Raw genomic sequence first — 14,906 nt, 5'->3', positions numbered from 1 at the left:
ACAGCGTTTCTAAACAGCGAGACTTCCGGGAACGCTTGCGAAACAGACCAAGCAGACCAGTCCCGGGTTTGAGAAGTCAATGAGAGAAGTCAAAAATTATTCGTTAGTTGTTAATTTTCTCGAAATCTAAAGGCATAGCCTAGATTCGAGCCAATATCTTAAGAAGTGTAACTATTATTACTCAGGTAGGAAGCTCAAGCTCTATACTAATATTCTACAAGATGAACAGGAAATCAAGCAGTAGAAATGTGAGGTGCTGGTACTCAGCTCCGGTGAGCTCCTGCCCAAGTCAAACACTGGTCCAAGGAATGAATATCCTGATGATCAATAAAATATATCTATAAAGCCCTTTTTACATCAGCAGTTGTCACAAAGTGCTTACAGGCCTACAGAAACCCAGCCTAAACCCCCAATGGAAATTACCCTTACAAAAATGTACCATGGTACAACTTTGGTACTTTAATTCATACTTCATGGTACTTTCACTTATACCATGGTATAGTCTGAATCATGGAAATGTACCATGGTTTTAGCCTTGAGGTATGATGGTACTACCATGGTGCTGCCATTGTACCAAAATATTACCATGGTATTGCATCATTTATACCATGGCATAGATATGAATCATGGAAATGTACCATGGTTTTAGCTTTGAAGTATGATTGTACTGCCATGCACCTAAATAATACAATGGTATTGCCTCATTTTTACCTTTGGTTTTAACCTGCATTATACATTCTACCACGGTAACGCACAATTATGCTAAATGGTACCAAAAATGATTATATGGTACCATCTTTATTAATTGTGCGTTACCCTAGTACAATGGCAGTATAATGCATTAAATAAGGTCAAAAAAGGTTGGTTGGTATTATATTGATGAATTTATATACCAGTATGGGCAAGTTTCTGATAAAGTCATAGGCAGGCTACTATTGTTTCTTCTAGTTTGTCTGTAACAGCAAAGAAAAAGGGAAATAGTTGCTGTGAAAAAGGGGTAATACTTTCTGTATTAATAGTACCGTTTTTTGCTCATGTTTGGGTTCCCTGTGTTGCCAACCTGAAATGTGGGAGAATGTGAGATACAGTGCATTCGGAAAGTATTCAGACCCCTTCACTTTTTCCACATTTTGTTATTTTACAGACTAATTCTAAAATTGATTACATTGTTTTTTTCCCTCATCAATCTACACACAATACCCCATAATGACCAACAAAAACAGGTTTTTATACATTTTTGCAAATGTATAAAAAGTGAAATATCACATATACATAAGTATTCAGACCCTTTACTCAGTACTTTGTTGAAGCACCTTTGGCAGCAATTACAGCCTTGAGTCTTCTTGGGTATGACGCTACAAGCTTTACAAGCTTGGCACACCTGTATTTGGGGAGTTTCTCCCATTCTTCTCTGCAGATTCTCTCAACCTCTGTCAGGTTGGATGGGGAGCGTCGCTGCACAGCTATTTTCAGGTCTCTCCAGAGATGTTCGATTGGGTTCAAGTCCGGGCTCTGGCTGGGCCACTCAAGGACATTAAAGACTTGTCCCGAAGCCACTCGTGCGTTGTCTTGGCTGTGTGCTTAGGGTCGTTGTCCTGTTGGAAAGTGGAAGGGAAAGGGAAAGGGGGATACCTAGTCAGTTGTACAACTGAATGCATTCAACTGAAATGTGTCTTCCGCATTTAACCCAACCCCTCTGAATCAGAGAGGTGCGGGGGCTGCCTTAAATCGACATCCACGTCATCGGCACCCGGAGAACAGTGGGTTAACTGCCTTGCTCAGGGGCAGAACGACAGATTTTGACCTTGTCAGCTCGGGGAACCTTCACCCCAGGTCCTGAGCGCTCTGGAGCAGGTTTTTAAATCAAGGATCTCTCTGTACTTTGCTCCATTCATCTTTCCCTCGATCCTGACTAGTCTCCCAGTCCCTGCCGCTGAAAAACATGCCCACAGCATGATGCTGCCACCACCATGCTTCACCGTAGGGATAGTATTGGCCAGGTGATGAGTGGTGCCAAAGAGTTCAATCTTGGTTTCATCACACCAGAGAATCTTGTTTCTCATGGTCTGAGAGTCCTTTAGATGCCTTTTGGCAAACTCCAAGCGGGCTGTCATGTGCCTTTTACTGAGCAGTGGCTTCCGTCTGGCCACTATACCATAAAGGCCTGACTGGTGGAGTGCTGCAGAGATGGTTGTCCTTCTGGAAGGTTCTCCCATCTCCACAGAGGAACTCTGGAGCTCTGTCAGAGTGACCATCGGTTTCTTGGGCACCTCCCTGACCAAGGCCCTTCTCCCCCGATTGCTCAGTTTGGCTGGGCGGCCAGCTCTAGGAAGAGTCTTGGTGGTTCCAAACTTCTTCCATTTAAGAATGATGGAGGCCAATGTGTTCTTCGGGACCTTCAATGCTGCAGACACTTTTTGGTACCCTTCCCCAGATCTGTGCTCTACGGACAATTCCTTCGACCTCATGGCTTGGTTTTTGCTCTGACATGCACTGTCAACTGTGGGACCTTATATAGACAGGTGTGTGCCTTTCCAAATCATGTCCAATCAATTGTATTTACCACAGGTGGACTCCAATCAAGTTGTAGAAACATCTTAAGGATGATCAATGGAAACAGGATGCACCTGAGCTCAATTTCAAGTCTCATTGCAAAGGGTCTGAATACTTATGTAAATAAGGCATTTCTGCTTTTTATTTCGAATACATTTCCAAAATATTCTAAAGAACCTGTTTTCGCTTTGTCATTATGGGTTATTGTGTGTAGATTGATGAGGATTTGTATTTATTTAATCAATTTTAGAATAATGCTGTAACGTAACAAAATGTGGAAAAAGTGAAGGGGTCTGAATACTTTCCTAATGCACTCTAAATAAATTATACTGTAGATAAAATGTTTTTTGTTTTGTTTTATTGATCATGGATGCCAACCTCATATGCTTCAGAGTAGATTGGATTTATCTGAGGGCCAACCTCTATGCATGGATAGATTGATGAGGTAAATTATGACTGGATTCTTGTATCTGATATTTGTTTTTGCATGTGCTTTTGCTCTCTTTTGTCAGGATACGAGGATGGAAGATATGTTGGCAACTCAACTCAATAAAGGTAAGCTGTCACCCAGCATATACAAGTGTCACCCAGCAAATACAAGTGAGAACACTGCATTGCAAAAAGGAACATGACACATGCAATGTTAATTTCTTCCTTTGAGAACAGACAAAGTGCTTAACGGATTCAATCTATTTTCATACTGGACATACAATAAAGCTGGGGTCCTATCTGGTGTCAAACATTAAGCCCTCATGGACGATAGGGATTTCTGCTTCAGGTGAGCTATTCATTATTAAAGTCCAAGAAAATAGCAGTGTTAACAAGACAGAGCTGCTCTTCCTCCCGGGGAAGGCCTGCCCGCTCCAAGACCTCTGCAGCACGTTTGACAACTCCAAGGTGTTCCCCTCCCAGATTTCAAAGAACCTTGTCGCTCTCTGCAAACATCAAAGCAGTGACTCACTCTTGCATGTTCATGCTCTGTCTACAGCATTTGGAGAGTACGACCCTACCTCACACAGGAAGCGGCGCAGGTCCTAATCCAGGCACTTGTCATCTCCCGTCTGGACTACTGCAACTCGCTGTTGGCTCGGTTCCTCGCTTGTGCCATCAAACCCCTGAAACTTATCCAGAATGCTGCAGCCTGCCTCGTGTTCAACCTTCCAAAGTTTTCCCATGTCACCCCGCTCCTCCGCACACTCCACTGGCGCACACTCCACTGGCTTCCAGTCGAAGCTCACATCCACTACAAGACCATGGTACTTGCCTACGGAGCAGCAAGAGGAACTGCACCTTCGTAGCACCTTCAGGCTATGCTCAAACCCTACAGCCCAACCCGAGCACTCCGTTCTGCCACCCCTGGTCTCTTGGCCCTTCCCCACCCTACCGGAGGGCAGCTCCTGCTCAGCCCAGTCCAAGCTCTTTGTCCTGGCACCCGAATGGTGGAACCAGCTTCCCCCTGAAGCTAGGACAGCAGAGTCCCTGCCCATCTTCCAAAAACATCTGAAACCCTACTTCTTCAAAGAATACCTTAAATAATTTCCCCTTTACTAGCTCTGACTTTGCTGATAGCTACTTTGAGGAAAAATGTACTTACTATGACTGATATGTGCTTATCCCACCTGTTATCTATGTTAGAAATGTCGATCAAATGTAGGCCTATGTAATTAGATTGTAAGGATAAAGATGTATTTAGGCTCTAAATAGTCATACACCCAAAACAGTACACATAATAACCAATGATAGGTGGCGACATCAACCATTTTATGAGCATGTAGTGCCTTTTGCTTCCAAAAATACAGGAGGTTGTCTCTCCCACAAGCTTCGGTTCAGGCTTCAAGTTGCAGTTGGTGAGCAATGTTCAGTCGACTGCAGTCGAAGTTCATGACCTTTGATTTGTTGTAAAGGTCATGCATATTTTGGTCAGGCAAATGTTATACCCATAATGCAACACACTTTGAAATGCAACTTCTTGACAAAAGTGATCCGCTGGAATGCACCCACTGTGTCCCGGTGTTGTTGCAATTCATGCTTGTATCAAGGTGACATCTAGTTGGTTATCAGAAGCTAGGTTTCCATCCAATTGGCGACAGATTTCATGCGAATATTCTAAAATCTGCATAAAGAAAATATGCGAATTTTCCCACCAGTGGTGTGTTTCCACCAAACTGACTTGATGCTGATAAAAGTCAGTGCGTGATGACACAGTGCACAGAATGTACTTTTCAGTTTTCATGTACCTAATAAAAATCGAAAGTTCAATGTGTTTCCATCGCATTTTCCACTTTACCGATAGTTTTGTGAGCTCTAGCCAACAGTTTCCAGATACAGTGTGGGTAGGCTATTGTACTGATGAGATTATAACGGCAGTCAAGCATCGATCATCATGTCACCAGAATAAATGTATACAGTGGCTTGCGAAAGTATTCACCCCCCTTGGTATTTTTCCTATTTTGTTGCCTTACAACCTGGAATTAAAATGGATTTTTTGGGGTTTGTATCATTTGATTTACACAACATGCCTACCACTTTGAAGATGCAAAATAATTTGTATTGTGTTACAATAAGACAAAAACAGAAACCTTGAGCGTGCATAACTATTCACCCCCACATAGTCAATACTTTGTAGAGCCACCTTTTGCTGTAATTACAGCTGCAAGTCTCTTGGGGTATGTCTCATCTAGCCACTGGTATTTTTGCCCATTCTTCAAGGCAAAACTGCTCCAGCTCCTTCAAGTTGGATGGGTTCCGCTGGTGTACAGCAATTTTTAAGTCATACCACAGATTCTCAATTGGATTGAGGTCTGGGCTTTGACTAGGCCATTCCAAGACATTTAAATGTTTCCCCTTAAACCACTCGAGTGTTGCTTTAGCAGTATGCTTAGGGTCATTGTCCTGCTGGAAGGTGAACCTCCGTCCCAGTCTCAAATCTCAAACAGGTTTCCCTCAAGAATTTCCCTGTATTTAGCGCCATCTATCATTCCTTCAATTCTGACCAGTTTCCCAGTCCCTGCCGATGAAAAACATTGTGTTCTCGGGGTGATGAGAGGTGTTGGGTTTGCGCCAGACATAGCATTTTACAGGTTGTAATGCAACAAAATAGGAAAATGCCAAGGGGGATGAATACTTTTGCAAGGCACCGTATGCATAAAAGGAATGGATGTATGGAGCCATATCCAGCTCTGACGAAGTCACTGATAGCCCACTCCCACATGACTGCCAGGCTGCCATCCACCTTTGCACATAACTTTCTGACACAAGGGTTGAATGGTTAGACATTATTAGGATGATTACAAAGGGCTGAAGTATTTTTATACAGAATTTTTTATTATTTTTTATTTACAAAGTTGGATGAAGGGACATTTCACAGCCATGCAGCACAGTGAGGTAAACTGTATTCATTGTGTAAAATATGTGACTCTTCACATGATTCGATTTTTTTAAAAGTCAAGTTTCACAAAATAATGTTTTTCATCTTTGGTATTATGGCGGTCCACAAACAAAATGTTGTCATAGGTGCACCTACTGTATTGGCTGTGTATCAGCCTACTATTCTGTAGTTTGAATTCATTACACTTTGTGAAAAGATTGCCCTACCAACTAACCCTGCACCGATTAAAACCTCACCACTATTCCACTACTTTGGCCCTATCTGATCCTACTCGAGGCCAGCAGCCTGGGAGAACGGGACACTGTCATTCAAAACATCTTGTAACTCTTCTGCAGTATAATCTTGTACACCCAAGTATTCCTCTGCAGCTGCCACCACAACATCTATCCTCTGTGATTTACGTTCCATTCCTGCGTTCCAATTGACAACCATGGCCATGAACGCCACAAACACAACCTTAGTGAAGCACGTTATTCCTATCACTCTCTAATGGCCTCGGCCTACTCACAGGGATCGTCTTAGGATCCCTCACCCTGGACCCATCTTCCTCTACTACTCTCTTCACTGCCTCAGCATACGACACCTTCTGCACTGCCTCTGAAGCTAAGCAGGGTTGGTCCTGGTCGGTCCCTGGATGGGAGACCAGATGATGCTGGAAGTGGTGTTGGAAAGCCAGTAGGGGTCATGTTTCATGCTGGTCTAAGGAGATCCCAATGCCCCAGGGCAGTGATTGGGGACATTGCCCAATGTAGGGTTGTGGTCCTCTGTAGCTTAGCTGGTAGAGCACGGTGCTTGTAACGCCAAGGTAGTGGGTTCGATCCCCGGGACCACCCATACACAAAAATGTATGCACGCATGACTGTAAGTCGCTTTGGATAAAAGCGTCTGCTAAATGGCATATTATTATTATTATTATTATTATTATATTATTAGGGTGCAGTCTTTCGGATGGGATGTTAAAAGGGTGTCCTGACTGCCTGTGGTCATTAAAGATCCCATAGCACTAATTGTAAGAGTAGGGGTGTTAACCCCGGTGTCCTGGTTAAATGTCCAGTATGGCCCTCATGCCACCTAATCATCCCCAGCATCCAATTGGCTCATTCATCCCTGTCCTAACTACTCCCCAAGTTGTTGCTGTAAATGAGAATGTGTTCTCAGTCCACTTACCTAGTAAAATAAGGGTTACATTATTTATTTTTTTACTCAACATGCCTTTCTCTCACTGGACACCTATGATCTCCAGCACCATGGGTACCCCTACAGTTTACACACACAACTTTTTCCACTGATACTACACATTATTTTGTCTCATGTCCTCCAGCACACTTCTGCTGCCAAATGACCATAAGCTTGACACCTAAAACACTGTAATGGATTCGGGACAAAAGCTCTCACGGGATAACTGACACATCCTAACTTGACTTTATCTGGTAAAGACTGCATCAAAACTCAATAGTACAGACAGTGTCTTCTCTGTTCCACCACACTCTCCATCGGGTCTGTGTTGCACCAAACGGCGGGCATCACAGACACCGGAAATCTTCAGCTTCAGTTGATCCTCCACAACACTTAACGGCACTCCAATTATCACTCCTTTCAACGGTGCCTTGCTCCCTAGAGGAAAGCAAGTCAAAGTTCTTGTCCCCAGACACGTGGTGTGGAGCGCACGCTCCCTCTGGACGGCAGAAACGCAAAAAATCTACACGATTCCACTTCGAGTAACTTTCACCGACCCAACATTCTCCAACCTCTTCTCCACCCTACCTTACACCACATATGGATCTGCCAGAAAGCAAGGATCAATTCTATCCAAATATCTCACTTCCACTGGGCCGGAATAATCTTTGTCATCATCAGGACGAGGCTCAAACTCAGCGGTCTTCACCGCACCTGCCACCACAGTTAATTCATCCTCACTCTCGTCATCTTCAATTTCCTTCTGTAGCTCTTCCAAAGGTTTTGTGTGATCCACACATATTCACTCAAAACATGTTCCACTTTTCTCCTTTCTTTCCTGTCTGCCATCTTCTCTTTCATCAAATCTTTGAGAAGGCTTGTGCATTCCCCCATTCTATATTTACTTATAACAAATAACATTGTATTTGTCACATGCACCGAATACAACAGGTGTAGATCTTACTTACAAGCCCTTAACCAACAATGCAGTTCAAGAAATAGAGTTAAGAAAATATTTACTAAATAAACTAAAGTAACAAAAAAAAAAATTTAATAACAATACCAAGGCTATATACAGGGGATACCGGTACCGAGTCAATGTGTGGGGGTAAAGGTTAGTCAAGGTAATTTGTACATGTAGGTAGGGGTAAAGTGACTATGCATAGATAATAAACAGCGAGTAGCAGCAGTGTAAAAACAAAAGGGGAGGGGATGTCAATGTAAATAGTCCGGGTGGCCATATCATTAATTGTTCAGCAGTCTTATGGCTTGGGGGTAGAAGCTGTTAAGGAGCCTTTTGGACCTAGACTTGGCGCTCCGGTATCGCTTGCCGTGCGGTAGCAGAGAGAACAGTCTATGACTTGGGTGACTGGAGTCTTTGACAATTTTTTGGGCCTTCCTCTGACACCGCCTAGTATATAGGTCCTGGATGGCAGGAAGCTTGGCCCTAGTGATGTACTGGGCCGTACGCACTACCCTCTGTAGCACCTTACGGTTGGATGCCGAGCAGTTGCCATACCAGGCGGTGATGCAACCGGTCAGGATGTTTTCGATGGTGCAGCTGTATACATTTTTGAGGATCTGGGGACCTATGCCAAATCTTTTCAGTCTCCTAAGGGGGAAAAGGTGCTGTCGTGCCCTCTTCACGACTGTCTTGGTGTGTCTGGACCATGATAGTTTGTTGGTGATGTGGACACCAAGGAACTTGAAACTCTTGACCCGCTCCACTACAGCCCCGTTGATGTGAATGTGGGTGTGTTCGGCCCTCCATTTCCTGTAGTCCATGATCAACTCCTTTGTCTTGCTCACGTTGAGGGAGAGGTTGTTGTCCTGGCACCACACTGCCAGGTCTCTGACCTCCTCCCTATAGGCTGTCTCATCGCTGTCTGTGATCAGGCCTACCACTGTTGTGTCATCAGCAAACTTAATGATGGTGCTGGAGTCGTGCTTGGCCACGCAGTCATGGATGAACAGGGAGTACAGGAGGGGACTAAGCACGATGAAAACTCTCTTGGTAGATAGTGTGGTCTACAGCTTATCATGAGATACTCTACCTCAGGCGAGCAATACCTCAAGACTTCTTTAATATTAGACATCGGGCACCAGCTGTTATTGACAAATAGACACACACCATCACCCCTCGTCTTACCGGACGTAGCTGTTCTGTCCTGCCGATGCACGGAAAATCCAGCCAACTGTATATTATCCGTGTCGTCCTTCAGCCACGATTCGGTGAAACACAAGATATTACAGTTTTTAATGTCCCGTTTGTAGGATAGTCTCGAGCGGAGATCATCCAGTTTATTTTCCAGTGATTGCACGTTGGCCAATAGAACGGATGGTAGAGGCGGGTTATCCACTCGCCGACGAATTCTCACAAGGCACCCAGATCTCCGCCCCCTGTATTTCCGTCTTTTCTTCACACGAATGACGGGATTTGGGCCTGGTCTCGGAAAAGCAGTATATCCTTCGCGTCGGACTCATTAAATAAAAAAGAAGTTACAAACAATGCAAAAAAACACACAAAATAGGTTAAAAGAGACGGACACCAGATGTGCAGGGCAGAACACAGGTTTATTCCTAAACTGGACTATTGTTCAGGCCACAGCCTACACCACTAAATTCCAAACGTACACAAATACACAATGTAAAGTTAAGTGGCAGACTCATAGGAGCAGATCAAGAGCCCGAATCGAAAAAGAGAGAGATGAGACAGTAATCCCTATTTATGCATTTCAAAACCCCGCGGGATTACCCATCATTCCCCCCCAACCCCCCAAACTTTCCATCTGTCCTGGCATATTTAACCCCTGCTAGCACCCATGAGAACAATAACACACCCACGAACACAATACCGGGTCGTTACAATAGGTTAGGAGCCTGTTCCACTTTTCAAATGTTTTCCTGTCCACCATCTTAGCCCCATCTCATGGCCACAATTTTTTTTAGTTTTTACTTCATATACGCATATTTAAAATCAGCAGTACTTCACAGCACATAACGGAACTGACTTGAGACAGGAACAAAAGTCTTGATTCTGACGTTCTGTTTCCAGACGGACATATTCAGCTGTTACTCAACCAAGCAAACGTGTTTTTATATTTTCCATGCTGCTTGATATGATTTATTTGCTCGTAATGTGATTTGTTATGAATCCGCGAACAGTGTGTACTAGTAAATCGATACTGACTCAGATTTACAGAATATAGGTAATGCTCTACGATATGCAATTGCGTTCATTTGAGTGATATTTGTGTGGGATTTTTCAAGAAGTAATCCTGTCGGACAATCTCGCAAACTCCTTTTAGTACATTATTGGGCTAGCAAGCTAGTCACAATGACGATCAAACGACAAAAGCAAGCCAAGAAAACCATCAATTTCTACAAACACAACTTCAGTTTTAGAGAGCCCTTTCAAATTCTAATCGACGGGACGTTTTGCCAGGCAGCGCTGAAGAATAAGATTCAAATCAAAGAGCAGATGCCGAAATACCTCATGGGGGAGGTGCAACTTTGTACTACAAAGTGAGTGGGGTTTGCTATTGTAGTAAATGTCACACTGTCATGAGTTTTACCCAACGACAGTTTTTTTTAAACCTTATGTCCTACAGTTGTGCGCTGAAGGAACTTGAATCGCTGAAGGACCTCTATGGTGCCAAACTCATCCTGCAGCGGTATCAGGTTAGGAACTGCAAGCATTTCAAGAACCCTGTATCTGCGTCAGAGTGTCTGCTGTCCATGCTGGAAGGGACCAATCCTCACCACTACTTTGTTGCCACACAGGTACGTGTTAGGTCGTACCTTTACTTACCTGGGTCAATCAATGGTCGTGTTTCCCTGCTCAGACCTTGCATGAGTCAACCAATGGTTGCATGCCGCGTCATCAACTGCCAAATTGCTATAACATGGGGTCATGTTCCTCTGCTCAGACGTTGCTGATGCATGCCAGATCTTACAACGCCTGGATAGGTATCAGCTATCCAGATCATATGTTATAGCAATCTGGTGCCCTCGATGGCGTGGCACGCAACCATTGGTTGATGCATGCAACTTCTGAGCAGGGTAACAGGACCATGTGGTTAGCTGATAGGTATTTTACGTATCTAGGCGTGGTAGTTTTGGCATGCGTCAGCAACGCTTGAGCAGAGGAACACGGCCAATGTGCTAGACACTCGTCTCCTCAGGATCAACAACCAATAGTGCCACCTACCTAGCTGCATACATCCAGTCTAGACCAAATGCATTGATTCACCTCTTCCTGTCTGATGTTTAATTTCCAGGACCAAGAGGTGACAGCAGGCCTAAAGAAGATCCCAGGCGTGCCTCTTCTGTATATCATCTTCAACACCATAGTGTTGGACAAGCCCAGCCCGTGCTCGGTGAACCATGTGCAGGCTGTGGCTCTGGGAGAGATGGTCACACCAGCCCAGCAGCAGAGCATCAACAGCCTGAAGGAGGTGCAGGGGATCGGGCAGGATGGAGAGCGCCGGGGCAAGAAGCGTAAGAGGAAAATCTCCAATCCTAACCCACTCAGCTGCCTGAAGAAGAAGAAAAAACAGCCACCGACGCAACCGCTTAAGACTGAGGGCGAGAAGAAGAAACGGAACCGGCAAAGGAAACGCAGCAAGCCAGAGGGTGGGGAGGGTCCATCCCTCAAACCACCCCCAAACCCCTAGTGTGGTGGGAAGAGACTTGTTTATGAGGGAAGTAATAAGAGCTGATTCCCAAAGGCTGAATATAAAATGTATACATATTTTTTATAGATAAATGACCGTTTAGATCTTTAGTAAACACATTTGCTCTGTATTTGCCAGATGAATGGCATTTTCATTGGAATTCAAGAGTTCCAACTTCAAATGTTTGGAGAACATCAACACAATGAATTCAGTCTTTTATTTTATTTTTATGTTTCCTTTATTTTGGCAGTTACCTACAGCATCTTTGCAATAATTCTAAATAATAATGATGTTTTCATGCGAACCTTAGGCAATGCAAAATACAACGAAGTTACTTTATTTATAGTAACAAATGTGGTGAACAACTTTGAATATTTATTAGACAGTTAATAATGCAAAGTTGAAAGGCATGATCAATCATCTTATTTAATGATAACATAATATTTTATGGCATGATGATGGTATTGACTTTATGAAAGATAAGCAGCATGATATGTCATATTAGCCACACAGGACACCTGCTATGGTATTTGTGAGATTCCTTAGGACCTCAGTTTTTCCTAGATAAAACACAATGTGAAGATTTTTTGTTGTTGCTGTGGCTTGAACTGTCAATAATTTCCCTCTCCCTTTGTTTTTACTTATTGCTGAGTGAGTGAGTGGGTATCCATGGAGTCTTTAATTTATTATCTTGTAATTACCCAGTATGGAAAAGGGGGCACTTGCAGTTGCTTTTGCTTTTTTTGGGGGGGGGGGGATGAATTCAGTCTTTGTATTGTCACTTTTCATGATGTCATGTTTCTAAAGATGTATCCACAAACAGTTCACAATCTTGTTTTTGAATACCATAAGGTATTGATATTCTAAGTCATTATTATTATAGTAAGGCCATTATATCCAATTTGTAAGTCGCTCTGGATAAGAGCGTCTGCTAAATGACGTAAATGTAATACCCAATTCGCTGGCTCAATGAACCAACTATGAAAAGGATCGTCATTGACATGAACTGTTAACACAGTATTCATTTTATTAGAAAAGTTACATCAGTTGCTGGGGCTCAGGACTACAGGCATGGCATCATAAAACGGTCTCAATGTGTAAGAATACACTTTAGCAACAGTATCTACAAGATGTAGTTTTGGGTTTTATACAAAAAGGAAAAAGCAAGTTTACCAGCACATAGTTCAAAAGAAAGGATGCACCGAAACATTACATGACATACAATTTCAGAGGGAGTCGATGGATATCAAAACAATGCATTCATTGTAAAGGACAGTCAGAATTATTATAAATCTGCTTGTGCTCTGCAGCTATGAACCATAAGACGAGCAATATCGTGTTCAAGCTATCGAAGAATGACTTGCAACGAGTTGAGTCCAAACACCTATGCACATAAGTGAATTGTGGTGATGTTTCCCACTATAATAATAATAAGCCATTTAGCAGACGCTTTTATCCAAAGCGACTTACAGTCATGCGTGCATACATTTTTGTGTATGGGTGGTCCCGGGGATCGAACCCACTACCTTGGCGTTACAAGCGCCGTGCTCTACCAGCTGAGCTACAGAGGACCACTAATTGTTATCATTGCATCAAAACTGTTTTAGATTATTAATAAATACCAAATGAAAGTTCTCTATATACCAGAGATTGCTTGACATTCAGCTGCATCAAAGTTAAATGAAATGTAGTTTCCTGACACCCACTGGGCTGAGTGACAGTCGTCTTAATATTTAGAGATTGTGATGAAAATGATAGCTTAGAATATCTGATGTGAAAGATGCAGCCTTAACTAAGTCTAATTCTGACCAAACCATTAACATCTGCAATAGATAGTTGATACGAGTATTTTCATTGTCACAGTATGTGACTTAAACAAAGGTAATTATTAAAGAAATACCATAAAAAATTACTTTGAATAAAATATATTTCAAAATGGAACATGTAATAATAGTTTCTATTTTTAAAATCTACATGATCCTCAAATCACCTCAACAATGGAGACATATTTTAAATGTCTGCAGATATTTGAAAAGAGAGTACAGTCAGAGACTCAAGCACTTATAAACACAGAATTATAAGAACTAACCCATTGGAATGCTTGAAGCTACTAAGCTACTGTTGGTCTTCAAGATGAAGATTAGATAGACCACTGCGCCACTCGGGAGACTAAGGCACTGCATCGCAGTGCTAGCTGTGCCACTAGAGATCCTGGTTCGAATTCAGTCGTAGCCGGCCGCGACTGGGAGACCCATGGCCCAGCGTCTTCCAGGTTAGTGTAGTAGAGCATGGCGTTTGCAACGCCAGGGTTGTGGGTTCGATTCCCACGGGGGGGCCAGTAATAAAAAAAGTATGTATGCACTCACTAACTGTAAGTCACTCTAGATAAGAGCATCTGCTAAAAAAAGATTGCTGGTGTATGCAATTCAGTTGCATTTCAGAAACTTGCCCAGTACTACATGCTCCTTTTGGCTAAAGGGTATAGAACATGAGAACTTAATTTTTTTTATGGGAGGGAAAAGAAACCTCTGAATGCAACATCTGATTGGATTATCACTCGCATTCTATCAAAACAAAGAGCTTTCACTGGATAACAAAAGCCAAAGATAGAAGGCATACAATACTCCCACCAATCATAACATTCAGTTACTTCACCCCCCCCAACCACCATTTGACCTTTAAAAAAAATAATATAGAAAATCACATATACTGAACAGAAATATAAATGCAACATGTAAAGTGTTGGTTTCATGAGCTGAAATAAAAAAGATCCCACACATTTACCATATGCACAAAATGCTTTTTTCTCTCCAATTTTGTGTACAAATGTGTTTATATCCCTGTTAGTGAGCATTTCTCCATTGCCAAGATAATCCATCCACCTGACAGCATGATCATTACACAGGTGCTCCTTGTGCTGGGGACAATAAAAGGCCACTCTAAAATGTGCAGTTTTGTCACACAACACAATGCCACAGATGTCTCAAGTTTTGAGGGAGCGTGCAATTGGCATGCTGACTGCAGGAATGTCCACCAGCGCTGTTGCCAGAGAATTCAATATACATTTTTCTACCATAAGTCGCCTCCAACGTCGTTTTAGAGAATTTGGAAGT

General features: G+C 42.8%; 1 protein-coding gene across 1 annotated transcript; it reads left to right on the top strand.

Moving 5' to 3' along the window:
* The first annotated feature begins 10,173 nt into the window (after window positions 1–10,173).
* On the top strand, window positions 10,174–12,379 carry LOC121571470 (rRNA-processing protein UTP23 homolog). Its single transcript, XM_041882950.2, has 3 exons — window positions 10,174–10,642; window positions 10,729–10,900; window positions 11,398–12,379. The coding sequence occupies exons 1-3, from the start codon at window positions 10,455–10,457 to the stop codon at window positions 11,791–11,793; spliced, it is 756 nt and encodes a 251-aa protein (XP_041738884.1). The 5' UTR covers window positions 10,174–10,454; the 3' UTR covers window positions 11,794–12,379.
* The last annotated feature ends 2,527 nt before the right edge of the window (window positions 12,380–14,906 follow it).

The sequence above is a fragment of the Coregonus clupeaformis genome, chromosome 8 (genome assembly GCF_020615455.1).
Source record: "Coregonus clupeaformis isolate EN_2021a chromosome 8, ASM2061545v1, whole genome shotgun sequence".
Lineage (NCBI taxonomy): Eukaryota > Metazoa > Chordata > Actinopteri > Salmoniformes > Salmonidae > Coregonus > Coregonus clupeaformis.
This window is presented reverse-complemented; position numbering and strand designations above follow the sequence as displayed.